Source organism: Piliocolobus tephrosceles, chromosome 16 (genome assembly GCF_002776525.5).
Source record: "Piliocolobus tephrosceles isolate RC106 chromosome 16, ASM277652v3, whole genome shotgun sequence".
Classification (NCBI taxonomy): Eukaryota; Metazoa; Chordata; class Mammalia; order Primates; family Cercopithecidae; genus Piliocolobus; species Piliocolobus tephrosceles.
The window spans coordinates 8,789,498-8,803,564 of NC_045449.1; the positions used below are offsets into that span (position 1 = coordinate 8,789,498).

The window sequence follows — 14,067 nt, forward strand, 5'->3', positions numbered from 1 at the left end:
TATGAACTCATAATTGAAAAACAAGGAATTAAGCTACTGTGGGGAGGGGGTCAGTGAACCCAATAAACAGAAGGATTAGACTCCCAGTAATTATAGATAATGAAATCACATAAATCAGATTATAAAATAAAGATGTTTAGAATAAGTGAAGAAATAAAAGAATAAAACCACAAGGAAGGAACAGCATACTACTATTAAACAGGTCTGCCATTTTCATTGATTCTAAAACACGTTTTAACAGCTCTAAAATTAGGGAGTATTTTGCAACCAATGTGATAAGAGACCATTGTCCATAGTTTAGGAAGCATTGTTTGTTTCTTAGTAGTATGTAAAATTGTGGTATGCCTTAAATTCAAGGAGATGCGGTCTTTAGACATATATAATGTTTAATCATATCAGAGTCAGAAATCATTAAAGGAAAATGGTAGATTTTGTTACGTCACAATATAAAGCTATTTTAGGTTAAAAAAAGCATCAAAAGATAAACTGGGAAAAGTATTTCCAAAATTTATGACAAAGAAGGGGTTAATGTCCTCACACTATAAAATAGGATATTAGTATGAGATGAGAATACAAATAGGAAATATATGAATGAAGAAATAGAAATACAAGAAAGTATTCCATTTTACTAATTGGTAATAAAGGAAACAAAATAATGAAAAGTTTAATCATCAAATTTGTGAAGATGAAAAAAATCAATCAATATGTGAATTGTACTGCAAAATTGGCACTCAAACACTACAATCAGATTGGAACTTGGTATTGACTTTCTGGAGGGCAATTTGGCAAAATATATGAAAAGGATGCCACCTGACTGAATGATTTCACTTCCAGGCATTCTTCTAAAAAGACATAACCACGATTTTTAGCACATATCTACCCCTAAGGAAATTGCTCACATGCTCATAATGGTGAAAAATGAGAACTTACTTAAACGTCGTCTTAGAATTTATTATTAGAATTATTAGAATTATATAGGTATATGGAACCATCATATAATAAATACTGACATATACTTAATGACACAAAACATATTTAATGACCAAAGCAAGGTCCCATCAAGACCTATTTACGAGGCTTTAGCATATTTTTGAGTAAAAAGCATCAAGGTACAGACCAGTATGTAGCGTAGCTATCAATTATCTTAAAATAGTTAGAAAAAAAGACTTGGGTGTTTACACCTGAAAATGTTAATATTCATCCTTTCCAGGGATTGCAACTACTGGTGAATGTACTTTTTGTGCTTTTTTATATTTTCCAAAATAAATAATGAAACTTTTGTTTATAGATTAAAACATTATCTTGGCCGGGCACGGTGGCTCACGCCTGTAATCCCAGCACTTTGCCAAGGCAGGTGGATTGCCTGAGGTCAGGAGTTCAAGACCAGCCTGGTCAACATAGCGAAACCCTGTCTCTACTAAAAATACAAAAATTAGCCGGGCATGATGGCGCACACCTGTAGTCCCAGCTACTCGAGAGGCTGAGGCAGGAGAATTGCTTGAACCTGGGAGGTGGAGGTTGCAGTGAGCCAAGATCATACCACTAGACTCCAGCCTGGGCGATAGAGTAAGACTCCGTCTCAAGAAAAAAAAAAAAAAAAAGTATCAATATACACAAAGGAAAAAGGGCAAAGGGCAAGGGGATTGAGAGAGCTGGTTTGATTTAGTCAAAGGTTGGGCTGTTGTTGTAGGAGTCTGGCTGTGGTGTGGCGCCTGGGATGACAGGATGTAGGTGCATTTTGCAGTCATCTAGGTATGTCTTAGGTCCTCAAATGGTCAGCAGATGGAGGGCAGGGCTTTGACTCTTAAAGCGCTTTCCTTATACCAGTGGGCTCTCTGCACTTCAGAAAGATTCCTTCCAACAGGAAGACCCATTCCAATAGCAAAGGCTCAGAAAGGCTGGGAAGTCAGTTCCCTTCTCTGAATACCCTCCCCTCTGAGCTCCCAGCCACCTGTCTCCCTTTCCCAGTCTACTCAGTACTTACAGAGAAGGACTTTCCCGCCAAGTTGGAGGACTTGACAACCTCTGTCACACTGACATTCAGACATGTGTGGTCTGTGACAGGAGCAGCAGGCAGGGGGCAATGGCGAGACCCTGAAACTGAATGAGATTGGTGGGGCTGTAAATGGACCTCCAGGGAAGTAGGGGAGTTTGAGATTCTAGGTCTCAAGATCTCCATGAACCCATCTTCACACCCCCAGCCCTCTCACTCCTTCTTAGGCCCCCAGTTCCTGAATCTGCTTGGTCCCAGCCAAGTTACAGTTCCTTCTCAATCATTTTTCTTCCTTCCCTGGTGAATCTGCAAGTTTCTGTATCCTCAGGTCAGCGGCCATCACCAACCCAAATCCCCACCCCCACCCCTTCATTATGTCCTCCTGCAACCCTTTGTAAAAGGAATAAAGTTCTAGAAGTTCTCTTGAACTTCCTGCAGCTCTTGGGCATGCTACGAATGAAAGAAGCACCTGCCCAGGGATGTTGTGCAGGACAGAGGCTCCAAGTGGGTGAGGAGGGCAGTAGTGCTAACAGGTAGAGTGTTTCTTTGACTTCCTTTTTCATTATAGTTTTTTTTGTGTGTGTATATATACACACACACATATATACACGTATATACACACACGTATATATGTATATACATATATACACACACGTATGTATATACACACACATATATACATATATACACACACATATACACATATATACATACATATACACACATACGTATATATGTGTATATATACACACATATATTATATACATATATTTTGAGAGAGTCTCACTCTGTTGCCTAGGCTGGAGTGCAGTGGCATGATCTCGGTCACTGCAACCTCTGCCTCCTAGGTTCAAACGATTCTCCTGCCTCAGCCTCCCATGTAGCTGGGATTACAGGTGAGCACCATCACACTCAGTTAACTCTTTTTTTTTTTTTTTTTTGTATTTTTAGTAGAGATGGGGTTGCTTAATAGTCTATAATGTGTCAAAAATCATTACTGTGCGCCTGCTGGTAGGCTTCATCCCTCCCTGCCAACTAAAGAGGGTTTGTAGAAGTCTGCTCCACCGAGGGTGGCCTCATCAGACTGGTACTGATAGGGTCTAGAGTAGGGCTGGGAGTGGGGACAGTCTGTGAGAGAAATGGAAGGAATACAGTTTGAACAATAAGAGCTAACATTTATCGTTTACTGTATGCACACAAATTAGTAGCTACTTATTATCTCCATTTTAGAAAAAAAGAAACAAAACAGGTAGAAAGGACACAAGTCACACATCCAAGGTCACACAGATAGTGGCAAAGCTGGGCCCTGCCCATCTGGCTCTGGCCCCGCTCCCTTGACAACCTGCTCCTGAGCACCTCTAGGTTAAGAGCTGCTGCCACGAGTACACGTCTCCTTCATGGTGTGAAAGAGTTGCAGGGAGGCCGGGCGCAGTGGCTCAAGCCTGTAATCCCAGCACTTTGGGAGACCAAGACAGGCGGATCACGAGGTCAGGAGATCGAGACCATCCTGGCTAACACGGTGAAACCCCGTCTCTACTAAAATACAAAAAATTAGCCGGGCGTGTTGGCGGGCGCCTGTAGTCCCAGCTACTTGGGAGGCTGAGGCAGGAGAATGGCGTAAACCCAGGAGGCGGAGCTTGCAGTGAGCTGAGATCCGGCCACTGCACTTCAGCCCGGGCGACAGAGCAAGACTCCGTCTCAAAAAAAAAAAAAAAAAAAGAGTTGCAGGGAAAGAGTGTCCTGCTGTGATGGAGTTTCATATGTCATCCACAGATTCAACTTGCCTGGAAGCAATTTCATTAGGAAGTGATAGAATTTCTTGAGTTTCTTCTTTGTGCCAGATGCTAAGGAAATTGTGAAACTATGATACCCACACATGAACACAAATGCATTATTGTCAGAAAGCCGTCATAACTGGAATGCTAGCAAAGCCACAGTGGATTTCATAGACGGAGTAAATACTCGTGGTTGGAGAGGAGAGGGGGGATCAGAGTTGGCTTCCCCATAAGCATTCCAGCCTGGCTCACGTGTATTTTCCTTCCGTTTTTCTTCTGGAATATTCCAAATGTGTTCACTCATTTTTAAAACAAATTTTTGAGCGTAAAGTAGCATTTCATTTATTCCCGAAATATTGATCAAGTATCTACTATATGCCAGGACACGTCACGGACAAATGGAATAGATGGCAAACAAGATATAATTCTGCCTGGGTGAATTTTCTTGTTTGCTCCAAAACGGTCTTCTACAAGCATCACCGCATAAACATCCCCTAAGTCTAGTCTGTTGAGAGTTAGCAATTCTAGGGGAGGCAGTGGTAAGGAACATAGGCTCTTGCATGAGAATACCTGGGTTTGAATTCCAGTTCTGATTCTTCCTCGCAGACGCGATGTTGGGTGCATTATTCTCTTTCCTTCGGTTTCCTCTCTAGTAAAAAGTTGCTGATACTAATAATATCTATTTCCTAGGGTTCACATGCTTCACTGCCTGGCCTCTGGTGCATGTTTGCAATGTTAGTAATGCATATTGCCATTCTTTGCATTATTCTAGGAGACCAGGGAGCTCACAATATACGCTAATTTTTATAATTTACTATGTGCACATAAATTGGTATCTTCTATTGTCTCCATTTTTTTTTTTTGGAATGACATTCAAAGTCCAAAATTTCCAAACAGAAGACAACTAGCCCTGCAGGCCCAATTCTGTGGCAGGAGGCCAACTGCAACCCCTCCTTGTAGTCCTCCATCTTCCAGCTATGTCTCACCAGGCTGCTGAGGCTCAAGCCAGCAACCAGTGCTAGAATCTGGGTGACCCCACAGCAAGCAGCTTGAAGGCAGTCACCAAGCCCTGGACCTGGCTCCAGTTCCGTGACTGGGAAGGCTCCCCCTTCTCCTGCCACTCTGCCCTGTCCCCAGCATTGCCCTTCTCATCTCTTGTCTCTTTCTTTGCTCTGCATTCCCCGTTCCTCACCTTCTGCATCGCTGGCTGGAATGGCCTTCAGGACCAGCCCAGTGGCCCGCAGGGAAACGGTGACCTCTCGGGGCCGGTGGCTGAGCAAGGCCTGGGGAGGGGGATCAAGGAACAGGTGGAGATCCTCAGGACACACCCTTTCCCCATGCATCCCCACGTCCACAGTCTTGCCCCTCCCCTGTTTTCTACCCCTGCCATGAGAGTCTTTTTTTTGTTTTCTTTTGAGCCAGGGGTCTCACTATGTTGCCCAGGCTGGTCTTGAACTCCTGGGCTCAAGTGATCCTCCTGCCTCAGCCTCCCAAAGCCCTGGGATTACAGGCATGAGCCACTGTGCCAGACCCTGTTTTGTCTATGTCACTACGGTCCCACAAGAGCTAGCAGATAAAGGTTTACAGCACTCCCAGCCCTAGAAGTATGTTCAGCCTTCCAGACCCCAAAGAATAAATTTCCAGTGAAATCAGTTCAAGCATCTGATCAGCTAGCGAGGAAGATATTTTTTAGCAGGGAGTCAGGCCCCTTGTTCCTTAAATCAGATCACATGTAAGGCCAACTTAACCCACCCATCCCTGCAAAACTCCCTGAAGGCTGGGGAACTCTGCAGGCAGCTTCAAGAAAAGAGGCAGAAGCTTCCTTTGGTTCTGTCTGCTTCCCTGCTTGTCCTCGAGGCCTGCTCTCTCCAGCTGTACCTCTTGGCCACCTACTGACCACGCCCATGCACGCTGACCTTCTGGTAGCACAGGGAGAGCTCCGCCCCTGGGCCCTCGGCCACGCCTCTCCTCCTGGGTGAAAAGCCATCTGCAGGGAGATGAGAAGAGGCTTGGGGTGGAGGTTCCCAGCCCTCTCGCCCTGACTTCCCCACCTCTCTGAGGGCAGGAGCTGAGCTGCTGGGTTTACCCATCCATCCATCTCCCTGGATGGAAAGATGACACTTCAGGGGGCCAGGCTGCCTTTCAGTCTTTCGGGGGTTGGAGGGGATCAAGGGCAGCCTTGGCATTCAGCAGAGGTAGGGAACAGAGCAGGGACGAGCACTGAGGGTGTGGGGGTGCAGGCATCATCAGGTGAGAGGTGAGAGGATGAGAGTTTGGAGAAGCTGAGTCAGGATGACCTTTGGGAAAAGGGAGGCAGATGCTTACCTTTGGGGAATTTAGAGTCTTGGATCTTCACCTTCAGCTCAATGAGGAAAATGTCCTCAGTAGGGTCTTGGCTCAGGTCACTGAAGAAGATCTGGAGAGAGGAAGGGAGGGTGGCATTTCCTGGTGTGATTTCCAAATCACTCTATCCCTGATTTCCAGGGATCCAGGGCCACAGAGAACCCTTCCACATAAAGAAGACCTACTTCTTGGATTTGAGGTCTTGAAATTAATAACGATCTGATTCATTCAGAGATGAAGAAGGTAACGTTAATAACCAAGAGTGTCTGGGTGTGCTCATGATTTGTGGCCTGGTGACCAGTGTTTCCCCTGAGCCTGGTTATTTAATCTGTGGGGTCCTGGGGTCCCTTGGAGCCTCCAGTGGGATGATTACCTTGACTGTGTAGATCTGGAAATAGATGGGTTGGGTGCCCATGCGGATGTAGTAGGTGATGACGTCTAGGATGAAGGGGTCCACAGTCTGGGATGAGTCCAGGGAAGGAGGCTGTGAGGGAGACAGGGAATGTCTTCACCATCTCCCCCAAGGCCACTGTGGGAGATGCCATTTTATTCAGAGAGAAACTCCAAGCCCCTACATCTCTGGGATGCACTAACCCAGTGCATCCGTCAACACATTCCAAATCTTTCCTACCACTGAATTTCCACTCCCAATCAAAATATTCCTGTTCAGAGCCCTGCCTCCCTAGGGAATCTGACTAATTTCAGTTCTACAGAGAATACTGAGCACTGCTATGTGTGAGGCACTGTGCTAAGTGATTGGGGGAGACAAGATGCTGGAGAGTGAAGCTAATGAGAGAGCCAGGACTGGGTTCTAGGCTTGGATGGGCTACTTGCCATTGACCAGGCAGGTGTGGGCAAGTTATTCAAACTCTTTGAGGCCTGAATGTCCTTCTAGAGAAAATGAGAGGTTGAACCAGATGATCTGATGTCTCTTTCAGCTCTGGTGGTCCCTGCATCTATTAATAAACTAATTGGCTGGGCATGGTGGCTCACACCTGTAATCCCAACACTTTGGGAGGCGGAGGCGGGAGGGTCACCTGAGGTCGGGAGTTCGAGACCAGCCTAATCAACATGGAGAAACCTCATCTCTACTGAAAATACAAAATTAGCCAGACATGGTGGCACATGCCTGTAATCCCAGCTACTTGGGAGGCTAAGGCAGGAGAATTGCTTGAACCCAGGAGGCGGAGGTTGTGGTGAGCCAAGATTGTGACATTGCACTCCAGCCTGGGCAACAAGAGTGAAACTCCATCTTAAAATAAAATAAAATAAAATGAAATAAAATAAAATAAAATAATTCAGGTTTGCGTGTTATTGGGAATGGACTACGCATCTTGTCTTCCAGTCCTTCCCTGGTCCCATATGATGATAAAGCATAGTTACTGGGTTTTCAGAACATCTACATAGAATGTGATAGTGTCAGGGCTAGAAGGAAGCTCAGATCTCATCCGACTCATATCCGGTCCTGTAAGAGCTCTTCTGACTCTCACATCTGGTGTACTGAAATATCGTTCCTTTCAAAAGGGTCACACTAAGGAGCTATGAACATATTCTAATAATGCTGTCATTGCTCACAATGTTTCTGGTCTCTTCATGTGGCAATTGCTTTTGGAGTAAGCATAGGGCCTTTCAAATTGTTAAATACAAGGAGAAAGGGAAAACCAAAATCTTACAGTGTCCTGGCAGAGAAAAACAGCTACCAGCAAAGGAACACCAATGGGGCCTGCATCAAATGTTCCCACTGTAATATCCTCCAAGTTTCAAGGAAAGAGTATTTTAATACCCAGCTAAATGGCCTCTGTACGTATGCAAAGACATTTTCGGATCAGGTATAATCCAGAAAATGTGCATCCCTAAATGTCCTTATTTGAATAAAATATGTAAGAAGACACCCTCATCAACCAAATGATAAAGCAAAATGGAGAGCTCAGTAAAGGGGCAAGTTAAAAAACAGACACATAAAAGTGGTTCAAATTAATGTTACATTTTTTACTGCAGTTCTTAAAACTAAAATAAATATATATAAATCAATAACTTCCTTTTAGCTTCAGGCACCATCCATATAATGGGATAAAGATAGCATTCACAATAGTAAGAAACACTATCACACATGAGTAATAAATTTAGTGAGAATTGGACAGAAGCTGTATGATGCAAACTTCACACTTATACCAAGGGATATATAAGGACACTTTGACAAATAAAGAACTATACCATGCTCCTAGAGAGAAAAACTCAATATGCTAAAGTTCTAATTCTCCCCAAATTTCAATTGAAATCCAATAGGATTAAAAATAATAACAAAAACAAAACTTGAAATTCTGAAGTTTATCAGGAAGATAAATAAACAGGCATATTCTGAAAAGTTTTGAAAAAGAATAATAATGGGGAAGGCAGGCTTCTATAGTCAGATATTAAAATATCAAAAGGCTAATTTGTACAGAAATGAATAAATCAATGAGAGAGTACGTATGTACTAAATACTTACAAGCGCATGTAAGGATCATGTACTAAATATAGGCACATGTGAGTATTTAGCAAACGATAATTTGGAAAAAATAAAATGACACACTTCACACTAAACACTAAAATTAATTGCAGATAGGCAATTAATTGAATGTAAAAATTGAGACATGGAAAGTGTTAAAGTAAATTATCAGTGAACATTTATTTAAGCTTTTGAAAGCACGACTCCAAAGGCAGAAACTGTAAAGAATAAAAGTGGTATGTCTCACGACATCCAAGTATTAAACTTCCGCAAGTCAAAAAGCGGATAGGCAAGTTACAACCGTGGGAAAAAAAATCTGCAACATATGTGATGACAAAAAGGGTAGAAATGTCTTACTATATAAAAGCCCTTTCAAATCGGTAAAAGATGAGTTCCCTCTCCACTGCCAGCCACGGTTGGGATATGGTATTGTGGGTTTGTGGTTAGGAGAGGGTGCTCTAGAGTCAAGCTGCCTGGTTCCAAGTGGCACTCCACCACTGATTTTGTGACTTCAGGCAAGATACTTAATCTCTTTGTGCCTCAGTTGTTTGATCTGTAAAACGGGGCTATGGTGACAATAGTACCTACCAACAGGGGCACCTGCCTCTGGGCTACTGTGGGAATTAAATGAGCCGCCCTGTGTGTAAGTGTTTAGAGCAGTGCCCGGTGCAGCATAAGTGCTCAGGAAACATCAGCTATTACAATCATAGAAAAATGATTCATTCCACTATAAAGACACATGCACACATACGTTTATTGCAGCACTATTTACAATAGCAAAGACTTGGAACCAGCCCAAATCCCATCAATGATAGACAGGATAAGGAAATTATGGTCTATATACACCATGGAATACTATGCAGCCATAAAAAAGAATGAGTTAATGTCCTTTTCAGGGACATGGTGGAGCTGGAAGCCATCATTCTCAGCAAACTAACATAGGAACAGAAAACCAAACACCTCATGTTCTCACTCATAACTGGGAGTTGAACAATGAGAACACATGGACACAGGGAGGGGAACATCACACACCAGGGCCCGTCTGGGGGTGGGGAGCAAGGGGAGGGAGAGCATTAGGACAAATACCTAATGCATGCGGGCCTTAAAACCTAGATGAGGGGTTGATGGGTGCAGCAAACCACCATGGCACATATATACCTATGTAACAAACCTGCATGTTCTGCACATGTATCCCAGAACTTGAAGTAAAACAAAAATAAATAAATAAATAAATCAAAACAAAGAAAAAAGATCACAGGAAGCTCGCACAAGAAGGAATATAACTGCCCTACACACTTATGAAAGAATATTTTACTTAATCTTTTCCACGGTGGTCTGGTCCAAAGTAAGTGCCTGGTAAGTGTTCCGAGTGAGTTCAAAGCCACTAGCTGGTTAGGGCCCCTCTCTCGAATTCCCTTCCTGCCTCATCCCACCTGACTCTTAAGGTCAAGGGTCAAGTACAGCAGCAAAAAGATAGCCCCCTCTCACCTCCATTTCACCCTGGCTGCCCACTTGGGCTCCTCCATTCTCCCCTCTGCCCAGACCCCGCTCCCCTCCTCTCTCCCTCCCAGGTACCCTCACCCTCCCCTACCATCTCAGCCAGCTTGTGGATGGCGGGGCACAGCGTGTTGACGTTGCTCTGGTACCACGGGTCTGCGCGGCCCAGGAATGTAGCCAGCTCTCCCAGCTCTGGCTGCCTGGATGCTGCAGGCTTCTGGGGGAAAGGGGATAGGGCAGACCCTGTCAGACTCTCTCTCCAGCTCTGCCTTCCAGCTGCAATCAGCCTAGGCTGTGTGAATATGGCCAAGTCACTTAACCTCTTGGGGCCTCAATTTCTGCATGTGAAGACACATCGTTGTTCTGTTTTATAAACTCAGATGAAGCTAGAATATATTTTGCTGAGGTTCACTCACCAGGGACATTGAAAAATGATCACCGACTTTAAAAGGGGAGAGACAAGTATGTCTTTGACCTTACTGCTTCCCAATAGGAAGTGGAGCGTACAGTAGGAAGTGGAGCGTGCAGCAGGAAGTGGCATGTGCAGTAGAAATGGAGCGTGCAGTAGGAAGTGGTGTGTGCAGTAGGAAGTGGCGTGTGCAGTAGGAAGTGGCGTGTGCAGTAGAAGTGGAGCGTGCAGCAGGAAGTGGCATGTGCAGTAGAAATGGAGTGTGCAGTAGGAAGTGGTGTGTGCAGTAGGAAGTGGCGTGTGTAGTAGAAGTGGAGCGTGCAGTAGGAAGGAAGACCTGCAAGTGTGGCTCTGTCCCCCCAACTAGATCAATGGACTTCACTGCCTGAAATTTCCTTTCATGTCATACCAGAAGGTGTGGGGTTTGTGTGTATGTGTGTGTATGAGAGAGGGGAGGGAAGGGGGAGAGGGGGAGAGAGAGAGAGAGAGAGCGCTCTGTGTTTGAGAACTTTGCAACTAATTCCATTACCTACAAAAACAAAACGAGTATCAGCAGCAAGCAGGCTGCCATCAAGAGAGAGACCCAATCTCTGGCCACATTCAGCCCCCAGAGCACCGTCTGCAGCCTCTGAAACAGAAGACTGCTGACGGCTGTCCTGCCTCCACATCCTAAGGATGCTTTTTCTAGTCCCTGCACCGATGTGGGGGATGCGAGGCTGCAGGTGTGTCCCTGCCCAGCCTGCCCTGTCTCTGCCCCACCACCGCCTCCCTGCGGTCCAGTCACCTCAGGTGCCAGCACGGGGATGTAGTAGAGCTGCAGGCTGAGTCTGGGAGTGAGGCAGAACTTCTGGGTCTCCCGTTTCCTAGCAACGGGCAGCAAAGCAGAGGTTAGGGGCGTGGCTTGGCTTCAAAGAGACTCAGCTCTGCTATTTGTTACTCTGGACCTTGGGCAATTTGTGTCATCTTTCTGAGCCTCTGCTTTCTCATCTACAAAATGGGTACAGGAATGTCTCCCTCACAGGATGGTGATGAGGGTTCACGGAGCTAACAAACACAAAGCAGGGACTGCGGTGCTCTGTGACGGCTGCTGGCACTGTGTGGCATCCTCCTCTGTCCCACCCTGGCCTCTGCCTCCCGACCCTCTCTTGCCACCCTGTGATCCTTCACCAGGCCCACCTGTGCCCCTGACCAGCGCCCACCCCCAGTCCCCACCTTGGGGCCCCACCTGAGTCTGTGGTAGGCCTGGGCCAGGCGCCCCAGCATCCTGTCATCTCCCAGCACAAGTACCCGGGCTGTGTGCAGCCGGGAGACACCGGGCAGCACTTCCCCATCCCCACCGGGCCTGCCTGTCCTCCGGTGCAGCCCTAGGGGTCCGTCCCAGCCGCCAGGCATCAAGAAGTCCAGGGGCCACGCACGCTTCTTAATGCCCCCTTTGCGCTGCAGCCCAGCTCGCTCCATCTCAGGGCTGCTGGGTGCAGGCAGTTCATCAGCTCCCGGGGGAAGGTCCCGCTCAATGCCACTGTCAGTGGACAGCACGGAAACCCGGGCCAACTCCCGGTCTAGCCGGAGGCCCTGCAGGTCCAAGACCTCCAAGTCAGCACTGAGGCGCAGCTGGGATCTTGGGCGGAGGAAGAGCACCAATTCCTTCCCTGGGATGGGGGAACAAGGGCAGTGAGGACATGTAAGGCTGGCAGGGCTGTGTCCCTGATTCCAACCAGTCCTCCTCAGAGGATACACACACACAGAAACACAGACAGACAGACAGACACATAAGAACACACATATGAACATGCACAGAGACACACACACAGAGACACACAGATGCACACACACACATATACAGACACAGACATACAGACACACACACATGCACACACAGACACACACACACACGCAAACACACTGACAAACACACACATGCACGCATATGCACACGCACAGACACAGACATATACCACTGTTTCCAGACAGCTGCATGGGCACGTACAGAGCTGCTCCTCGCCGGTCCACAGGTGGAAGGTGATGTAGGGGCTGGGCAGGGGAATGCTTGGTGGCCGCTCTTGGACAGGGTCACCTGCAGAAAGGAGCAGGCTATGGAGGCCATGGAGGAGGCCATGGGACCCTCCCCATCTGCCCTCCCCATCCTGCTCAGCTCCTGTGCAGGGTCTTAGAGGGGTGGCAGGGACTCTCTCCTTCACATCTGGTCTGCCTTTCCATCTCTGCCACCCCCAGCCCACCCAGGGCCCAACAGTGCAGCTGTCCCCTCCCTGTCCAACAATGCTTAGTAGCTATGTTTCCTTAAACCTAGCTCAGCCCTTAGGGGGTCTTCACAAACCAGCTCACAAGGCCTTTTCCAACCTATTCTCCTATGCTGGCCACGCCTTCAGCCCTGTGCAGCCACCAGACTGGCTTCTCCACTGTTCTTAAAATGCCCTGCCTGCATCCAGACGAGGCAGAAAGGACCCTTCCCTTCTCAAGGCTGCTTCCAATATCTTGCACGCAGCAGACACTCAATGAACATTCGCTGCTGTCAGTGCTGCTGACAAGAACTCATCAGCAAAGTTTGGGGGCAGGAGGAACCCCGGGCGGTCCAGGGGAGAGACCAAGACCAGCCCTTCTTCCTGCTCCTCTTTCTAGAATAATTTCTGACCACTCCAGTGGCCCACGGTGGTCATTCGCTCCGAGCAGACTTTGTCTGCAACACTGGGCACACCTCACATGTGGCCTTAGGATTTGGCTCTGTATTCTTGTTTCATTTCCATATTGCTGTGGCTTCCCCCTCTTGAGGCTGCAAGCTTCTTAGGGGAGAGCAGCTAGTGTTCACTGAGCACCTACTGCCTGCCAGGCCTTATTCTACTCACCTGGCACACAGTGTAATCATTTCTCTGGATCCTGCCAATGGCCCTGGGCAACAGGCGACATTATTATCCTCAATTTACAGGGGAGGAGCCAGGACACGGAGAGGTTGAATGACTGGCCCAAGGTCACATAGTAAATAGCACAGTGAAGACTTGAACCCAGGCAGCTCAGCTCCAGAGTCCCTGCTCTTACCCACAAGGCAGTGCTTATAACCACCGCTCCATACTGCCCCCTACAGCCACAGGGGCTTGACGGGGGTGCTGCCTGGTCATTCAGATGCACAGGGCTAAGCCAGGTGTGGTGGCACGTGCCTGTGGTCCCAGCTACTTGGAAGGCTGAGGTGGGAGAATCACTTGAGCCCAGGAGGTCAAGGCTGCAGTGAGCCATGATCGTGCCACTGCACTCCAGCCTGAGTGACACAGTGAAACCCTGTCTCAAATAAATAAATAAATAAATAAATAAATAAATAAAATAAATGCACAGGGCAAGTCTGGGCAGGAGACAGGTGCCCATGTGGCCTGGGGGCAGCCCAGATGATCTTGCCTGATCCACGCAGAGTCACTTGTGAGTGTTAGCAAGGGGCCACAAGGGGAGCAAAGCCAGACAGGCCCCAGGGTTTGTTCCAGCTTGGGGTGCAGGAGCAGCTTTTTCCATGTGGGACCAGAGGCAGTGTAGAATATTAAAGCAAAAGAGTGGAAAACTT

The 14,067-nt window shown here is 47.0% G+C and overlaps 1 protein-coding gene across 8 annotated transcripts in view; it reads right to left on the reverse strand.

Annotated features, from left to right (window-relative positions):
• The window catches only part of PIK3R6 (phosphoinositide-3-kinase regulatory subunit 6), a 61,077-nt gene that overhangs the window by 13,436 nt on the left and 33,574 nt on the right, over positions 1-14,067 (reverse strand). For 7 of the 8 annotated variants that reach the window (XM_023190881.1, XM_023190886.1, XM_023190888.1 and 4 more), the window contains 9 exons: positions 12,493-12,579; positions 11,731-12,154; positions 11,290-11,368; positions 10,191-10,313; positions 6,485-6,595; positions 6,094-6,184; positions 5,685-5,755; positions 4,961-5,051; positions 1,985-2,100 (listed from right to left, as the gene is read on the reverse strand). In XM_023190881.1, coding sequence (XP_023046649.1) covers positions 1,985-2,100; positions 4,961-5,051; positions 5,685-5,755; positions 6,094-6,184; positions 6,485-6,595; positions 10,191-10,313; positions 11,290-11,368; positions 11,731-12,154; positions 12,493-12,579 — 1,193 coding nt within the window. The remainder of the gene's footprint in view (positions 1-1,984; positions 2,101-4,960; positions 5,052-5,684; positions 5,756-6,093; positions 6,185-6,484; positions 6,596-10,190; positions 10,314-11,289; positions 11,369-11,730; positions 12,155-12,492; positions 12,580-14,067) is intronic. The other variant, XM_023190885.1, reaches the window with a different exon arrangement.